This window comes from Schistocerca cancellata, chromosome 5 (genome assembly GCF_023864275.1).
Source record: "Schistocerca cancellata isolate TAMUIC-IGC-003103 chromosome 5, iqSchCanc2.1, whole genome shotgun sequence".
Taxonomy (NCBI): Eukaryota; Metazoa; Arthropoda; class Insecta; order Orthoptera; family Acrididae; genus Schistocerca; species Schistocerca cancellata.
The window spans coordinates 78,233,434-78,247,145 of record NC_064630.1 but is presented as its reverse complement, the minus strand read 5'-3'; the positions used below and the strand labels follow the sequence as shown (position 1 = coordinate 78,247,145).

At 41.8% G+C, this 13,712-nt stretch overlaps 1 protein-coding gene across 3 annotated transcripts in view; it reads left to right on the top strand.

The window, feature by feature from the left end:
- The window catches only part of LOC126188868 (dual specificity tyrosine-phosphorylation-regulated kinase 4), a 642,300-nt gene that overhangs the window by 466,979 nt on the left and 161,609 nt on the right, over nt 1-13,712 (top strand). For all 3 annotated transcript variants that reach the window (XM_049930523.1, XM_049930522.1, XM_049930521.1), the window contains one exon: nt 13,058-13,234. In XM_049930523.1, coding sequence (XP_049786480.1) covers nt 13,058-13,234 — 177 coding nt within the window. The remainder of the gene's footprint in view (nt 1-13,057; nt 13,235-13,712) is intronic.

The window sequence follows — 13,712 nt, the reverse complement described above, 5'->3', positions numbered from 1 at the left end:
AGGGCAGCGTGGAGGGTAAAAATCGTAGAGGGAGACCAAGAGATGAATACACTAAGCAGATTCAGAAGGATGTAGGTTGCAGTAGGTACTGGGAGATGAAGCAGCTTGCACATGATAGAGTACCATGGAGAACTGCATCAAACCAGTCTCTGGACTGAAGACCACAACAACAATAAGTTTTGACTTCAATATCTTCTTCTTTTTACTGATGGCACTTTCTGTTTGAACAATTCTCCTTATTTAATTGCTTTTTCCATCTGTAGTGACGCTATGTTATGTGAACAGAAACCGCTAGTTGTTTCCATAAGGAGCACAAATCGCTTTCACAAGCTGAACCGAGCGGGACCGACCAAGGGCAATCTGTCGTTATGACAACGCTTATTGCACGTGACTCATTGATCCGTGCGAGAGACGTAAGCTCGCGCGAGTGATGTGTCTGGAAGGCACAGGTGCTGTCGTGACCACGTCACAGATGAAGGCTCTCTGTTCACGTCTGAGGCTACTGGAAGGCGAGAGCCATGCTGCCCCGAGGTGATGAAACACTTCGGCATTTAAGCTCGTGACAACAAAATTGAAGCACTCAGAAGGGGCGGAGCAAAAGAAATGAAACTTCGTGGGTTGAGGGTATATGCTGTTATTTTAGTGACTACAGAATCGAATCAAATTTAGAAGTAACTTGACGGAATAGGAGTAGTGTTCGAAGCAGTGATTGTACTATTGATTGATTCTGTGCTAGTAGTTCTTGCAGCATAGAGTGCTAAATAAACATAGCACTTTTGTTTCGATTAAGGGGCTCCGGAAAGGCTCAAAATCATGAAAAGTTCAATTTTTACTTTTTTGCGTTTTCTGAATCTGCAGACTATTACCTTTTAATAGATATATAATTTATTCAATTCCGAAGACTACCATTATTTTTAATTTTTTTTTGAAATGTGTTCTACATGGGCGTGACCCACTGTGGCGCTGTTAAACTACTGTCAAATGGTGTTATTATTAACGTCCGTGTTCATCAGGTACATTTTAGTGATGGGAGATAAAGTATGTGTTGTGGCTAACCTGTGATGGTTCAATATGTATCGCTGGTGTGATTGTCGATTGTTTCATTTTTATTTATTCTGTTTATCTCGAAAATATTCGTAATTAATTTGTTTCTTGAGTCTCTGTTTTGTTGAAGTATAATAATGAGTAAAAGTAAAGTTATTAGAAATCCTCTGAAGGCTTTTAAGAAAAGGAGAAATGTTGGAAAGCCAAAGGTATGTGTTATTACTGTAAATAATAACATTCTAACATGGTACGAGCGATGATTGCTTTAGACAAAGAACGCCTTCGGGCTGCAGACAGGGCTGTAAAGAGTCTAGAAATACAAGCAAGAGTAAACAGGAGGAGGAACAAGAGGAAGCTGGAGGAGGAGTTTGCAGAGGATGAAGATAATCCATCCTGTGGACCTGGAATGCACTAAAAAGTAAATCCAATCTTTGTCGCTCGATTCCCAAAACTTTTATTTTCTCATACTAATTACATGTTTTCTAAGGATCTTCCAAACATATTTGTTTCAAACTTTCAGTAAATGTTACACAGTACCTTCTGCATAGTTTAACACAGCCTTTTTCCAAAAAACTGTATATTTTTGAATATATAAATAAAAAATTGCAAAAAAATGTTGTGAATTTTCATTACAATTGAAAAAAAAAATCATCTTTAATAACTGAACTAAAATTTTGTAAAATCCCTGTGTTAAGTTGTAGCCCATATTCCAATAAATAATCTGTAAAAAGTTCAACTTCCTACCTCAAATACTTTGTGAGGAAAGATGTAATTTATAGGCGTTATTTTAACATTGCAAGTATAGGGCGTTCCGGAGCCCCTTAAACGGTTGAGATATTGCCATTGTCATTGAAAGCTGTACTGCCCACTCTTCATACCGTTGCGCACAAGCCAGCACGTATGAGATTTCCTCCTCTTCAGAAAAGAGGAGTCCTGCAGTAGTCAATCGCGTACCCCTTTTATCACCTTTCTCCCTTTTAGCGGCCCGGGACAGCAGCGTCATTGTCGGGAAGGAGACACGGAGGAAAGCGCCTTTGTCGACTTGTCCTTGCCCACCACGCGCTACGTGCCTTTCGCTCGTGAAACCTCCAGACCGCTCGCGCTTCTATCCTGTCCGTCCGTGCTCTTTCCTCTCGTTCCGGAACCGGCGGATGATCTCACAGACGGCCAGAGATTTTGCCCTTGGAACCAATGACGTCATTATCGTAAGACGACTCGCCTCTTACTTGTAGATCGTCAGCTCTTTGTGCTGAGAACGAGAGTCGCTGTTCTCTTTTTCTCTCCAGTCAGATCCTTGAAAAAATCGTCGTGTTTTGATCTAAATGTTGTAAGGTATGAGCGGTTTCTGTAATGCTTAGAAACGGAAGGCGAGTGGTTGCAGCTATCAGCGCAAGCAAAAAGCACGAGTGACGTCACACTGGTTTATTTAAGAGACAATGTAGTTACACCGACGAGAAACTGGCAAATTTTCATAGCAACGACACTGGCAGTTCAGCGTCGGAATACGACGAACTGCATTCAGACATTATTAACACACTCAAACACACTTATTATCATTTAATTTAACCTATGGTCAGTTTCAGTAGCTAGCACATTTCATAATTATTTTTAGAATTAATATATTATTTTCGTGCAGAATAACTGGTACATTGGTTGATAATGGTTAATGTTATGTACCTGCTGTACTTTCTGTGAAGATGGCTCGCCAATGATCCGTAATTAAATTTAATGTTGATTATGGAACTTCGTTTTATTCATTTCACCTGTGTAGAGCCAGGGCTTCGAGGGAACGTTGAGTTGTAATTGTCCATAAAAAAATTTTATGGACAAATTTATTATTTATTTATTTATAAAATAATTTTATATCCATTTTGCTTTTCTGTGGATCCACGAAGTCTACTGCTTTTGCATCTCAAACTGGGCCAGAAAGCGGCTGTACGAAGATGTGTTGGTGTGTTTCTTCACAGATTTTAGAAATACTTCCGTGTCCTCCTTCGTCGTCGTAAGTGCACTTGAACAACAAATGCGCTTCAAATGCCGCTTGTCTTCCTCTTTTCCTTCTTTCCGAGGCTCTGTCGCAGATTTTGCTCCCTTTTAGAATCGACCAATAGACTTATCATATTCTGGAACTTCCAGGAAACTTTTAATACGGTTTTCAAGTGAACAACCACCGGAACGTGACCAAATAGTGAGCAAATATTTTCTGACGCAACGAACTGCTTTCATTTATTATAAAGAATGCAACTGAATTAGGCTATGTCCCTCAAAACAGACTAGTTCTGCTCTGCCGAAAATAACAGCATGAAGTTTTCATGTTTCTTTCTTTCTTGGGTGAGTGATGGAAGGAACAAAGTCTGATCTTGTTCAAGGAATTATCGTAGCATTCCCTTGAAATGATTCAAGGAAGCAGTGAAAAACTTACAAGCGTGATGGCCGCACCAAAGATATTACTTCTCTGGGATACGAATATAACGTTTCGTCGCTATCGTACTTCGGTCTGAATTTTTATTGTTTCGTAGTTTTTGTAGTTTGTCGCAATTTTTTCTACCTAAAATAAAACTGTCGGCCGCCTTTCGGTTATTTTCCGTTCGGCCTTCATTGTCCAGCTTATTGCGTGAGTTTTTTTTTTTTTTTTTTTTGTATAAGACTGGTTTTGGCCTTGAAGTCTGCTCTGTGTCATTACATAAAGACGTCCCACGACGAGCAAGGCATTTTACGTAAGGCGTTATTCTGATACACGAACATGAATCACTGCCCTACGCGATCCCCTAGCTGCAGTCTCCGATGTAAGAGTGTCTCCCTACCATTTGTTCGCCTCGTCGAGAAACGTGTTATGAACTGCCTCCGCCACTAAACTTGGTAACTGAATCTCATCAGCATTCACAATGATTCCATCTGAAGTTCATACGATGCGTAAAGTATACCAGTCTGAAGTTCTGATTACGATGTGCTGCTGACGCTACTGTTACACCAAAATGAAGTTCTGATTACGATGTTAAACATATGTATAATGTGCTGGTGATGCCACTATTAAAAAAATACTCCGTAGTAAAGAAAGTGTGGAGACGATAGTTTTCGCTACTCTCCAGTGATTCATTTGCGATGAAAGCAGCACGTTTCATCAAACAAAGAGAGTAAAAACTAAAATAATCGTGACGCCCAGTATAAGTAACTGTAATTTACTAGTTAATAGTTCTCAGGTGATCGGGGAATTTGTGTACAATTTGTCAAAAAACATGGCTGCCTAACGAGAACTGGTTGAGATATATTTTCATAGTTCGCCTCTCACCTTACTGGAGGCAGATCGGTTATAAATATCCATCTCCCCTAATGTCCTCTCTGATGCATGGCATATAGGAGGTGGGAGGAGTGGTTCCAAAGCGAACATGGGCTCTGTGGATTAGCTCTTTCGGAGATTAATTGCATTTTCTTCTTCAGAAGCACACTTTTTCCGTGACTTAATACCCTGAGCAGCCGCTAAAGAGGAGTGCTTCTCGAAGACATCTCACAGCAAGACCAAATGTTTTGACGTGGAGAAACTGAAGCGAATTGTTGCCCTGCACCTCGGAATACTCTGTTTATTAATTGGATGCGTAATTTATTTATTTATTTTTGAGCACTATGGGACTTAACTTCTGAGGTCATCAGTCCCCTAGAACTTAGAACTACTTAAACCTAACTAACCTAAGGACATCACACACATCCATGCCCGAGGCAGGATTCGAACCTGCGACCGTAGCGGTCGCGCGGCTCCAGACTGTAGCGCCTAGAACCGCTCGGCCACCCCGGCTGGCTGCGTAATTTAGAGTTCGTACTTTTATGTTTGATGTTCTCTACTATTCGTAGAGACTGTGAAAACTTCCATGTAGTACGCTTCATAAGCTCTAAACATTTTGATCTTCATGATTAGGAACCATATGACTCAGCTGATACTGAAATACGATTTCACGGAAGAATTTTGATGATTAGATGAGTAGATTGAGTGATCAATGAAGATGTACTGAATATAAGTGAGAGGAATAGAGTCTCATGACACGAGTTGACTAAAGGACGGGTTATTCGCTTTTTTTTTTTTTTTTTTTTTTTTTTGAGTCGTTAGCTTCTGACTAGTTTGACGCGTCCCGCCACGAATTCCTCTCCTGTTTCAAGCTTTTCAAGTCAGAGTAGCACTTTCAACCTACGTCCTCAATTATTTTCTGGATGCATTCGGACCTCTGTCTTCCTCTATAGTTTCTACCCCCTACAGCTTCCTCTAGTACTGTGGAAGATATTCCCTTATGTCTTAACACATTTTCTATCATCCTGTTCCTTCTTCTTGTCAGTGTTTTCCATGTACTCCTTTGCTTACCGATCCTGCGGAAAACCTCCTCAATCTTACCTTATCATTCCACCTAACTTTCAACGCTCTTTATACAACATCACATCGGAAATGCTTCGATTCCCTTCTGTTCCGTTGTGTTGTCTTCTGTTCGGTTTAGTAATGGAGGGAAACGGGAAGGGAGGGGGGGGAGGTTAAATTACAAAGGGAGACTTGAATACGGTAAGCAGTTTCGAATGCGTGTTGGGAGCACTAGGTATGCAGAGGTGAACAGGCCTGCAAAATACAGGGTAATCAAAAAGTCAGTATATATTTGAAAACTTAATAAACCACGGAATAATGTAGATGGAGAGGTAAAAATTGACACACATGCTTGGAATGACATGGGGTTTTATTAGAACAAAAAAAAAACAACGTCCACAAAATGTCGGACAGATGGCGCGTGAAAGACCTCTTGCGCGCGTCGTTTGGTGATGATCGTGTGCTCAGCCGCCACTTTCGTCATGCTTGGCCTCCCAGGTCCCCAGACCTCAGTCCGTGCGATTATTGACTTTGGGGTTACCTGAAGTCACAAGTGTATCGTGATCGACCGACATTTCTAGGATTGCTGAAAGACAACATTCGACGTCAATGCCCCACCATAACTCCGGACAAGCTTTACAGTGCTGTTCACAACATTATTCCTCGACTACAGCTATTGTTGAGGAATGATGATTTCCTGTAAAGAACATCATCTTTGCTTTGTCTTACTTTGTTATGCTAATTATTGCTATTCTGATCTGTCGGACATTTTTTGAACTTTTGTATTTTTTTGGTTCTAATAAAACCCCATGTCATTCCAAGCATGTGTGTCAATTTGTACCTTTTAACATTTTAAATGTTCGGATAATAAGTTGCCGTCTCTTTAATCTAAGAATAGATTATTAATGCAGCTAGCCGCTATCTCTGTGTAATGTCTTGTCTGTATAGACGTGTATCTGTTGTCTTTGAGATCCCTTCACCTTCACACATAAGTCTATACAGTAAAGTAAGGCCCTTCAAGTTCTTGGCTGATCCGTGATAAGACAGGCGAAAAATTAGACTAATGGAGGATTATTAGTATTATCTCTATTTTCATTCGCTCTCTCTCTCTTTCTCTCCTTTATCTATGTATAGTTTTTAATATAAGATTTCATTGCGTGATATAGTGATAAAAAGAATCAGCCAAATAGAATCTTTGGTGGAGTCCTTCGTCTTGGTAATCAGCGACTGGCTTGCTGTAAGAGATCTTTACATTTATTATTACTGTTAAACACTGCAGTCAGTCGGGAGAATCAATCGTTTGGAAAATTTGTTCCTTTTACGAAAGATTGCGAATTCCAGATGTGTACGAAGTCTTTTTGGACGATTTAAGACAGACTCAGTGATTGCAGGCTCTCTTCGACACAGCTGAAACTTCCCCACTAATTACAGGGCCAACGTGATCAACAAATGATTCAGAGAAACTCATTCGTTCATTCACTCCAGAACAAAAAAGTTACAAACCTTATTTATGGAGGAAATCGTGTATTAAATCCATCTCCTTTATATGTCCAGATCTCCGGTGATTCCACGCCTTAATTATTTTCCTTTTACAATCTCTTTCTCTTCAAAACAAACCGCTAGCGGCACAAATGTTAATTGAATCGCTTTAGCGAGAAGAAAAGCAGAATATGTATCTCTCAGAAACACGTCAATCCCTCAACAGATACTCCAGAAGCTGTCCTAGTTACCACTCTAACAACCATGGAGAATACATATATGCATCTCTGTTATTTCAAAGAATAAATGCACTTGAAAAAACTTTGGCGTCAACGAGCTGTCGCCGCATATATTACGAGAAAATCAGATCAGATAACTTTTCCAAAGCGAATGAATGTGGATGGTTTGATTGAAAATGATTAATTGGTGCGTGGTAGAGGGTATTTGCTGTGGGGACATTACAACCTCTCTATCTACATTATTCCGTGATTTATTCAGTTTTCAAATTTATACTGATTTTTTTTCCACCCATGAACCATGGACCTTGCCGCTGGTGGGGAGGCTTGCGTGCCTCAGCGATACAGATGGCCGTACCGTAGGTGCAACCACAACGGAGGGGTATCTGTTGAGAGGCCAGACAAACATGTGGTTCCTGAAGAGGGGCAGCAGCCTTTTCAGTAGTTGCAGGGGCAACAGTCTGGATGATTGACTGATCTGGCCTTGTAACATTAACCAAAACGGCCTTGCTGTGCTGGTACTGCGAACGGCTGAAAGCAAGGGGAAACTACAGCCGTAATTTTTCCCGAGGACATGCAGCTCTACTGTATGATTAAATGAGGATGGCGTCCTCTTGGGTAAAATATTCCGGAGGTAAAATAGTCCCCCATTCGGATCTCCGGGCGGGGACTACTCAGGAGGACGTCGTTATCAGGAGAAAGAAAACTGGCGTCTTACGGATCGGAGCGTGGAATGTCAGATCCCTTAATCGGGCAGGTAGGTTAGAAAATTTAAAAAGGGAAATGGATAGGTTAAAGTTAGATATAGTGGGAATTAGTGAAGTTCGATGGCAGGAGGAACAAGACTTTTGGTCAGGTGATTACAGGGTTATAAATACAAAATCAAATAGGGGTAATGCAGGAGTAGGTTTAATAATGAATAAAAAAATAGGAGTGCGGGTTAGCTACTACAAACAGCATAGTGAACGCATTATTGTAGCCAAGATAGACACAAAGCCCATGCCTACTACAGTAGTACAAGTTTATATGCCAACTACCTCTGCAGATGATGAAGAAATAGATGAAATGTATGACGAGATAAAAGAAATTATTCAGGTAGTGAAAGGAGACGAAAATTTAATAGTCACGGGTGACTGGAATTCGTCAGTAGGAAAAGGGAGAGAAGGAAACATAGTAGGTGAATATGGATTGGGGGGAAGGAATGAAAGAGGAAGCCGCCTTTTAGAATTTTGCACAGAGCATAACTTAATCATAGCCAACACTTGGTTCAAGAATCATAAAAGAAGGTTGTATACCTGGAAGAATCCTGGAGATACTAGTAGGTATCAGATAGATTATATAATGGTAAGACAGAGATTTAGGAACCAGGTTTTAAATTGTAAGACATTTCCTGGGGCAGATGTGGATTCTGACCACAATCTATTGGTTATGAACTGCAGATTGAAACTGAAGAAACTGCAAAAAGGTGGGAATTTAAGGAGATGGGACCTGGATAAACTGAAAGAACCAGAGGTTGTAGAGAGTTTCAGGGAGAGCATAATGGAACAATTGACAGGAATGGGGGAAAGAAATACAGTAGAAGAAGAATGGGTAGCTCTGAGGGATGAAGTAGTGAAGGCAGCAGAGGATCAAGTAGGTAAAAAGACGAGGGCTAATAGAAATCCTTGGGTAACAGAAGAAATATTGAATTTAATTGATGAAAGGAGAAAATACAAAAATGCAGTAAATGAAGCAGGCAAAAAGGAATACAGACGTCTCAAAAATGAGATCGACAGGAAGTGCAAAATGGCTAAGCAGGGATGGCTAGAGGACAAATGTAAGGATGTAGAGGCTTGTCTCACTAGGGGTAAGATAGATACTGCCTACAGGAAAATTAAAGAGACCTTTGGAGATAAGAGAACCACTTGTATGAATATCAAGAGCTCAGATGGCAACCCAGTTCTAAGCAAAGAAGGGAAGGCAGAAAGGTGGAAGGAGTATATAGAGGGTTTATACAAGGGCGATGTACTTGAGGACAATATTATGGAAATGGAAGAGGATGTAGATGAAGACGAAATGGGAGATAAGATACTGCGTGAAGAGTTTGACAGAGCACTGAAAGACCTGAGTCGAGACAAGGCCCCGGGAGTAGACAACATTCCATTTGAACTACTGATGGCCTCGGGAGAGCCAGTCATGACAAAACTCTACCATCTGGTGAGCACGATGTATGAGACAGGCGAAATACCCTCAGACTTCAAGAAGAATATAATAATTCCAATCCCAAAGAAGGCTGGTGTTGACAGATGTGAAAATTACCGAACTATCAGTTTAATAAGTCACAGCTGCAAAATACTAACGCGAATTCTTTACAGACGAATGGAAAAACTGGTAGAAGCCGACCTCGGGGAAGATCAGTTTGGATTCCGTAGAAATGTTGGAACACGTGAGGCAATACTGACCTTACGACTTACCTTAGAAGAAAGATTAAGAAAAGGCAAACCTACGTTTCTAGCATTTGTAGACTTAGAGAAAGCTTTTGACAATGTTAACTGGAATACTCTCTTTCAAATTCTGAAGGTGGCAGGGGTAAAATACAGGGAGCGAAAGGCTATTTACAGTTTGTACAGAAACCAGATGGCAGTTATAAGAGTCGAGGGGCATGAAAGGGAAGCAGTGGTTGGGAAAGGAGTAAGACAGGGTTGTAGCCTCTCCCCGATGTTATTCAATCTGTATATTGAGCAAGCAGTAAAGGAAACAAAAGAAAAATTCGGAGTAGGTATTAAAATTCATGGAGAAGAAGTAAAAACTTTGAGGTTCGCCGATGACATTGTAATTCTGTCAGAGACAGCAAAGGACTTGGAAGAGCAGTTGAACGGAATGGACAGTGTCTTGAAAGGAGGATATAAGATGAACATCAACAAAAGCAAAACGAGGATAATGGAATGTAGTCAAATTAAGTCGGGTGATGCTGAGGGAATTAGATTAGGAAATGAGACACTTAAAGTAGTAAAGGAGTTTTGCTATTTAGGGAGTAAAATAACCGATGATGGTCGAAGTAGAGAGGATATAAAATGTAGACTGGCAATGGCAAGGAAAGCGTTTCTCAAGAAGAGGAATTTGTTAACATCGAGTATAGATTTAAGTGTCAGGAAGTCGTTTCTGAAAGTATTTGTATGGAGTGTAGCCATGTATGGAAGTGAAACATGGACGATAACTAGTTTGGACAAGAAGAGAATAGAAGCTTTCGAAATGTGGTGCTACAGAAGAATGCTGAAGATAAGGTGGGTAGATCACGTAACTAATGAGGAGGTATTGAATAGGATTGGGGAGAAGAGAAGTTTGTGGCACAACTTGACTAGAAGAAGGGATCGATTGGTAGGACATGTTTTGAGGCATCAAGGGATCACAAATTTAGCATTGGAGGGCAGTGTGGAGGGTAAAAATCGTAGAGGGAGACCAAGAGATGAATACACTAAGCAGATTCAGAAGGATGTAGGTTGCAGTAGATACTGGGAGATGAAGAAGCTAACACAGGATAGAGTAGCATGGAGAGCTGCATCAAACCAGTCTCAGGACTGAAGACCACAACAACAACAACAACTGATTTTTTTATCACCCTAGCTTGAAGAGCTCTAGAAACGAAAGGCGACGTGATAAGGATGAAAATACGCGTCCGCTACTTTAAAATTGTCATACTCGATGAGTCTTTGGGATTGGTCGTGGTATACCAGTAGCTGCACCCGCGAGAAGAGGCGTACACCATGTGGCATTTTCATATTTTGCCACAGCCAGCAGTGTTTCATCGTTGCTTCCTGTCCCAATAAGTCTGCAAGCGCATAGAAATTAGCATTGTCATAAGCATGTTAGAACAAATAAGCCCTCGGTCACAAATATTAAGTCAAAATTGACCAGGTTTCGACGCTACTATGAGCGTCGTCTTCAGAATTAAATTAACTGTTCTAAAACATATTAGGTATATAATACATTAATAAAATTAAAGTTTGTACTGACTGGAAAGAGATGCAGTACTTACAAGTCACATTTTAAAAAATCTAGCCGTGCAGGATTAGCCGAGCGGTCTTAGGCGCTGCAGTCATAGACTGTGTGGCTGCTCCCGGCGGAGGTTCGAATCCCCCTTCGGGCATGGGTGTGTGTTTCTCCTTAGGATAATTTAGGTTAAGTAGTGGGTAAACTTAGGGACTGATGACCTTAGCAGTAAAGTCCCATAAGATTTCACACAAATTTTTTTATAAAAAATCTAAGCCGGAAAGGCGACGTCATGAACCTTGTTCACTCAAGTACGAGCAGCCCTTAGCGGCTCGCCATCTTATTTACAACTATTCATGACGTCGCCTTTCCGGCTTAGATTTTTTAAAATGTGACTTGTAAGTACTGCATCTCTTTCCAGTCAGCACAAACTTTAATTTTATTAATGTATTATATACCTAATATGTTTTAGAACAGTTAATTTAATCCTGAAGATAACGCTCATACTAGCGTCGAAACCTGGTCAATTTTGATTTAATATTTGTGACCGAGGGCTTCTTTGTTCTAATATAATTCTGACACGGTCACTGAACCTTAGCAGCTATGTTCAAAGTTTTTATTGTCGTAAGTGTGGTGTCACCGCCTTTAAATCGGCCGCGGTCCGTTAGTATACGTCGGACCCGCGTGCCGCCACTATCAGTGATTGCAGACCGAGCGCCGCCACACGGCAGGTCTAGTCTGGAGAGACTCCCTAGCACTCGCCCCAGTTGTATAGCCGACTTTGCTAGCGATGGTTCACTGACTACATACGTTCTGATTTGCAGAGGCGACAATTTAGCATAGGCTTCAGCTACGTCATTTGCTACGACCTAGCAAGGCGCCATATTCAGTTAGTATAAGTACTTCAGGATCTGAACAGATAATATTGTGAATCATGTACCTTCAAGAGCGACGTCCATCATTAATGGATTAGAGTTAAGTATGAAAGTAATTCGGGTGATGCTGAGGGAATTAGATTAGGAAATGAGGCACTTAAAGTAGTAAAGGAGTTTTGCTATTTGGGGAGCAAAATAACTGATGATGGTCGAAGTAGAGAGGATATAAAATGTAGACTGGCAATGGCAAGGAAAGCGTTTCTGAAGAAGAGAAATTTGTTAACATCGAGTATAGATTTAAGTGTCAGGAAGTCATTTCTGAAAGTATTTGTATGGAGTGTAGCCATGTATGGAAGTGAAACATGGACGGTAAATAGTTTGGACAAGAAGAGAATAGAAGCTTTCGAAATGTGGTGCTACAGAAGAATGCTGAAGATTAGATGGGTAGATCACATAACTAATGAGGAAGTATTGAATAGGATTGGTGAGAAGAGAAGTTTGTGGCACAACTTGACCAGAAGAAGGGATCGGTTGGTAGGACATGTTCTGAGGCATCAAGGGATCACCAATTTAGTTTTGGAGGGCAGCGCGGAGGGTAAAAATCGTAGGGGGAGACCAAGAGATGAATACACTAAGCAGATTCAGAAGGATGTAGGTTGCAGTAGGTACTGGGAGATGAAGAAGCTTGCACAGGATAGAGTAGCATGGAGAGCTGCATCAAACCAGTCTCAGGACTGAAGACCACAACAACAACAACATGAAAGTAATTACGTCCGCTTTCTGAATTCTCATTCGTTGTCATGTTCCAGACCTCACGTCAGTAGAGTCCTACCCTCCTCAAGCCAGCCTGCGTGAGCTAAACGCGTGCATTTCGGCCTCCAATAGTAACACAGTGTTGGCTCTTCTGCCAACACAACAATAAGCATTAGCCTACAGCCTGCCAGAGATTCGCGAAGTGGCATTTTCAGTGTGAGAGCAGCGCCTATTGCTGCCGTGTAAACAAAGAGCTGCGGCCGTCCTTGCAGACAGGCGGCGGCTACGTGGTGGGTAGCGAGCTAGCGCGTCAGCTGCGCCAGGTTGCCTCGACTGACAGCGGCCGCCGTTGTGTGTTGCAGAGTCCTGGGGCGCTCCACCACAAGGACGTGTTGGGCAAGTACGGCGGGGGCGGAGGCGGAGGCGGCTCCGGCGGCAAAGCGGTGCCCGCGCCCCATGTCGGTGGCGGCGGTGGGGGTGGCGGGGGCGGCGGCGGCCACGGGAGGCCCCTCATCCAGCCGCCACACCCCAAGGCTGAGGTACGTACCGGCGCTGTTCTGCGACCGCTGCTAAGTTCCCTCGTCATAGAGCAGGAAAATTATTCTGTTTGTATACTCTATCACGCACGTTCACTGCCGGACTTACGCATAGGTCAGGTAGGCGCGGCCCTAGGGGTTCTAAAAGAAAGATGGCGTCTTTGTATGTTCTGGAGACTTGGTCACACACACAAACACACACATTAACACAAACAAGGAAACGAAATGTGGGTGTTAGCTACGAGGACCATACTGGAAGAAATCTGCAACAATTCTGAAAATTTTTAGTCTTTATTTTCTAGACGAACCAAACACATCATCTTTATCTATACACTTTGTCACTTTTCAACGGAGTCTCCATTTTTTGCACACTTATTTCCTGTCGTTCTGAGAGTTTGAAAATACTGTTACGATATAACTCCGTTGCGGCTTCCCGAAGACTCTGGCGCACTGCTCCACGAACATCCTGCATCATCAGGAA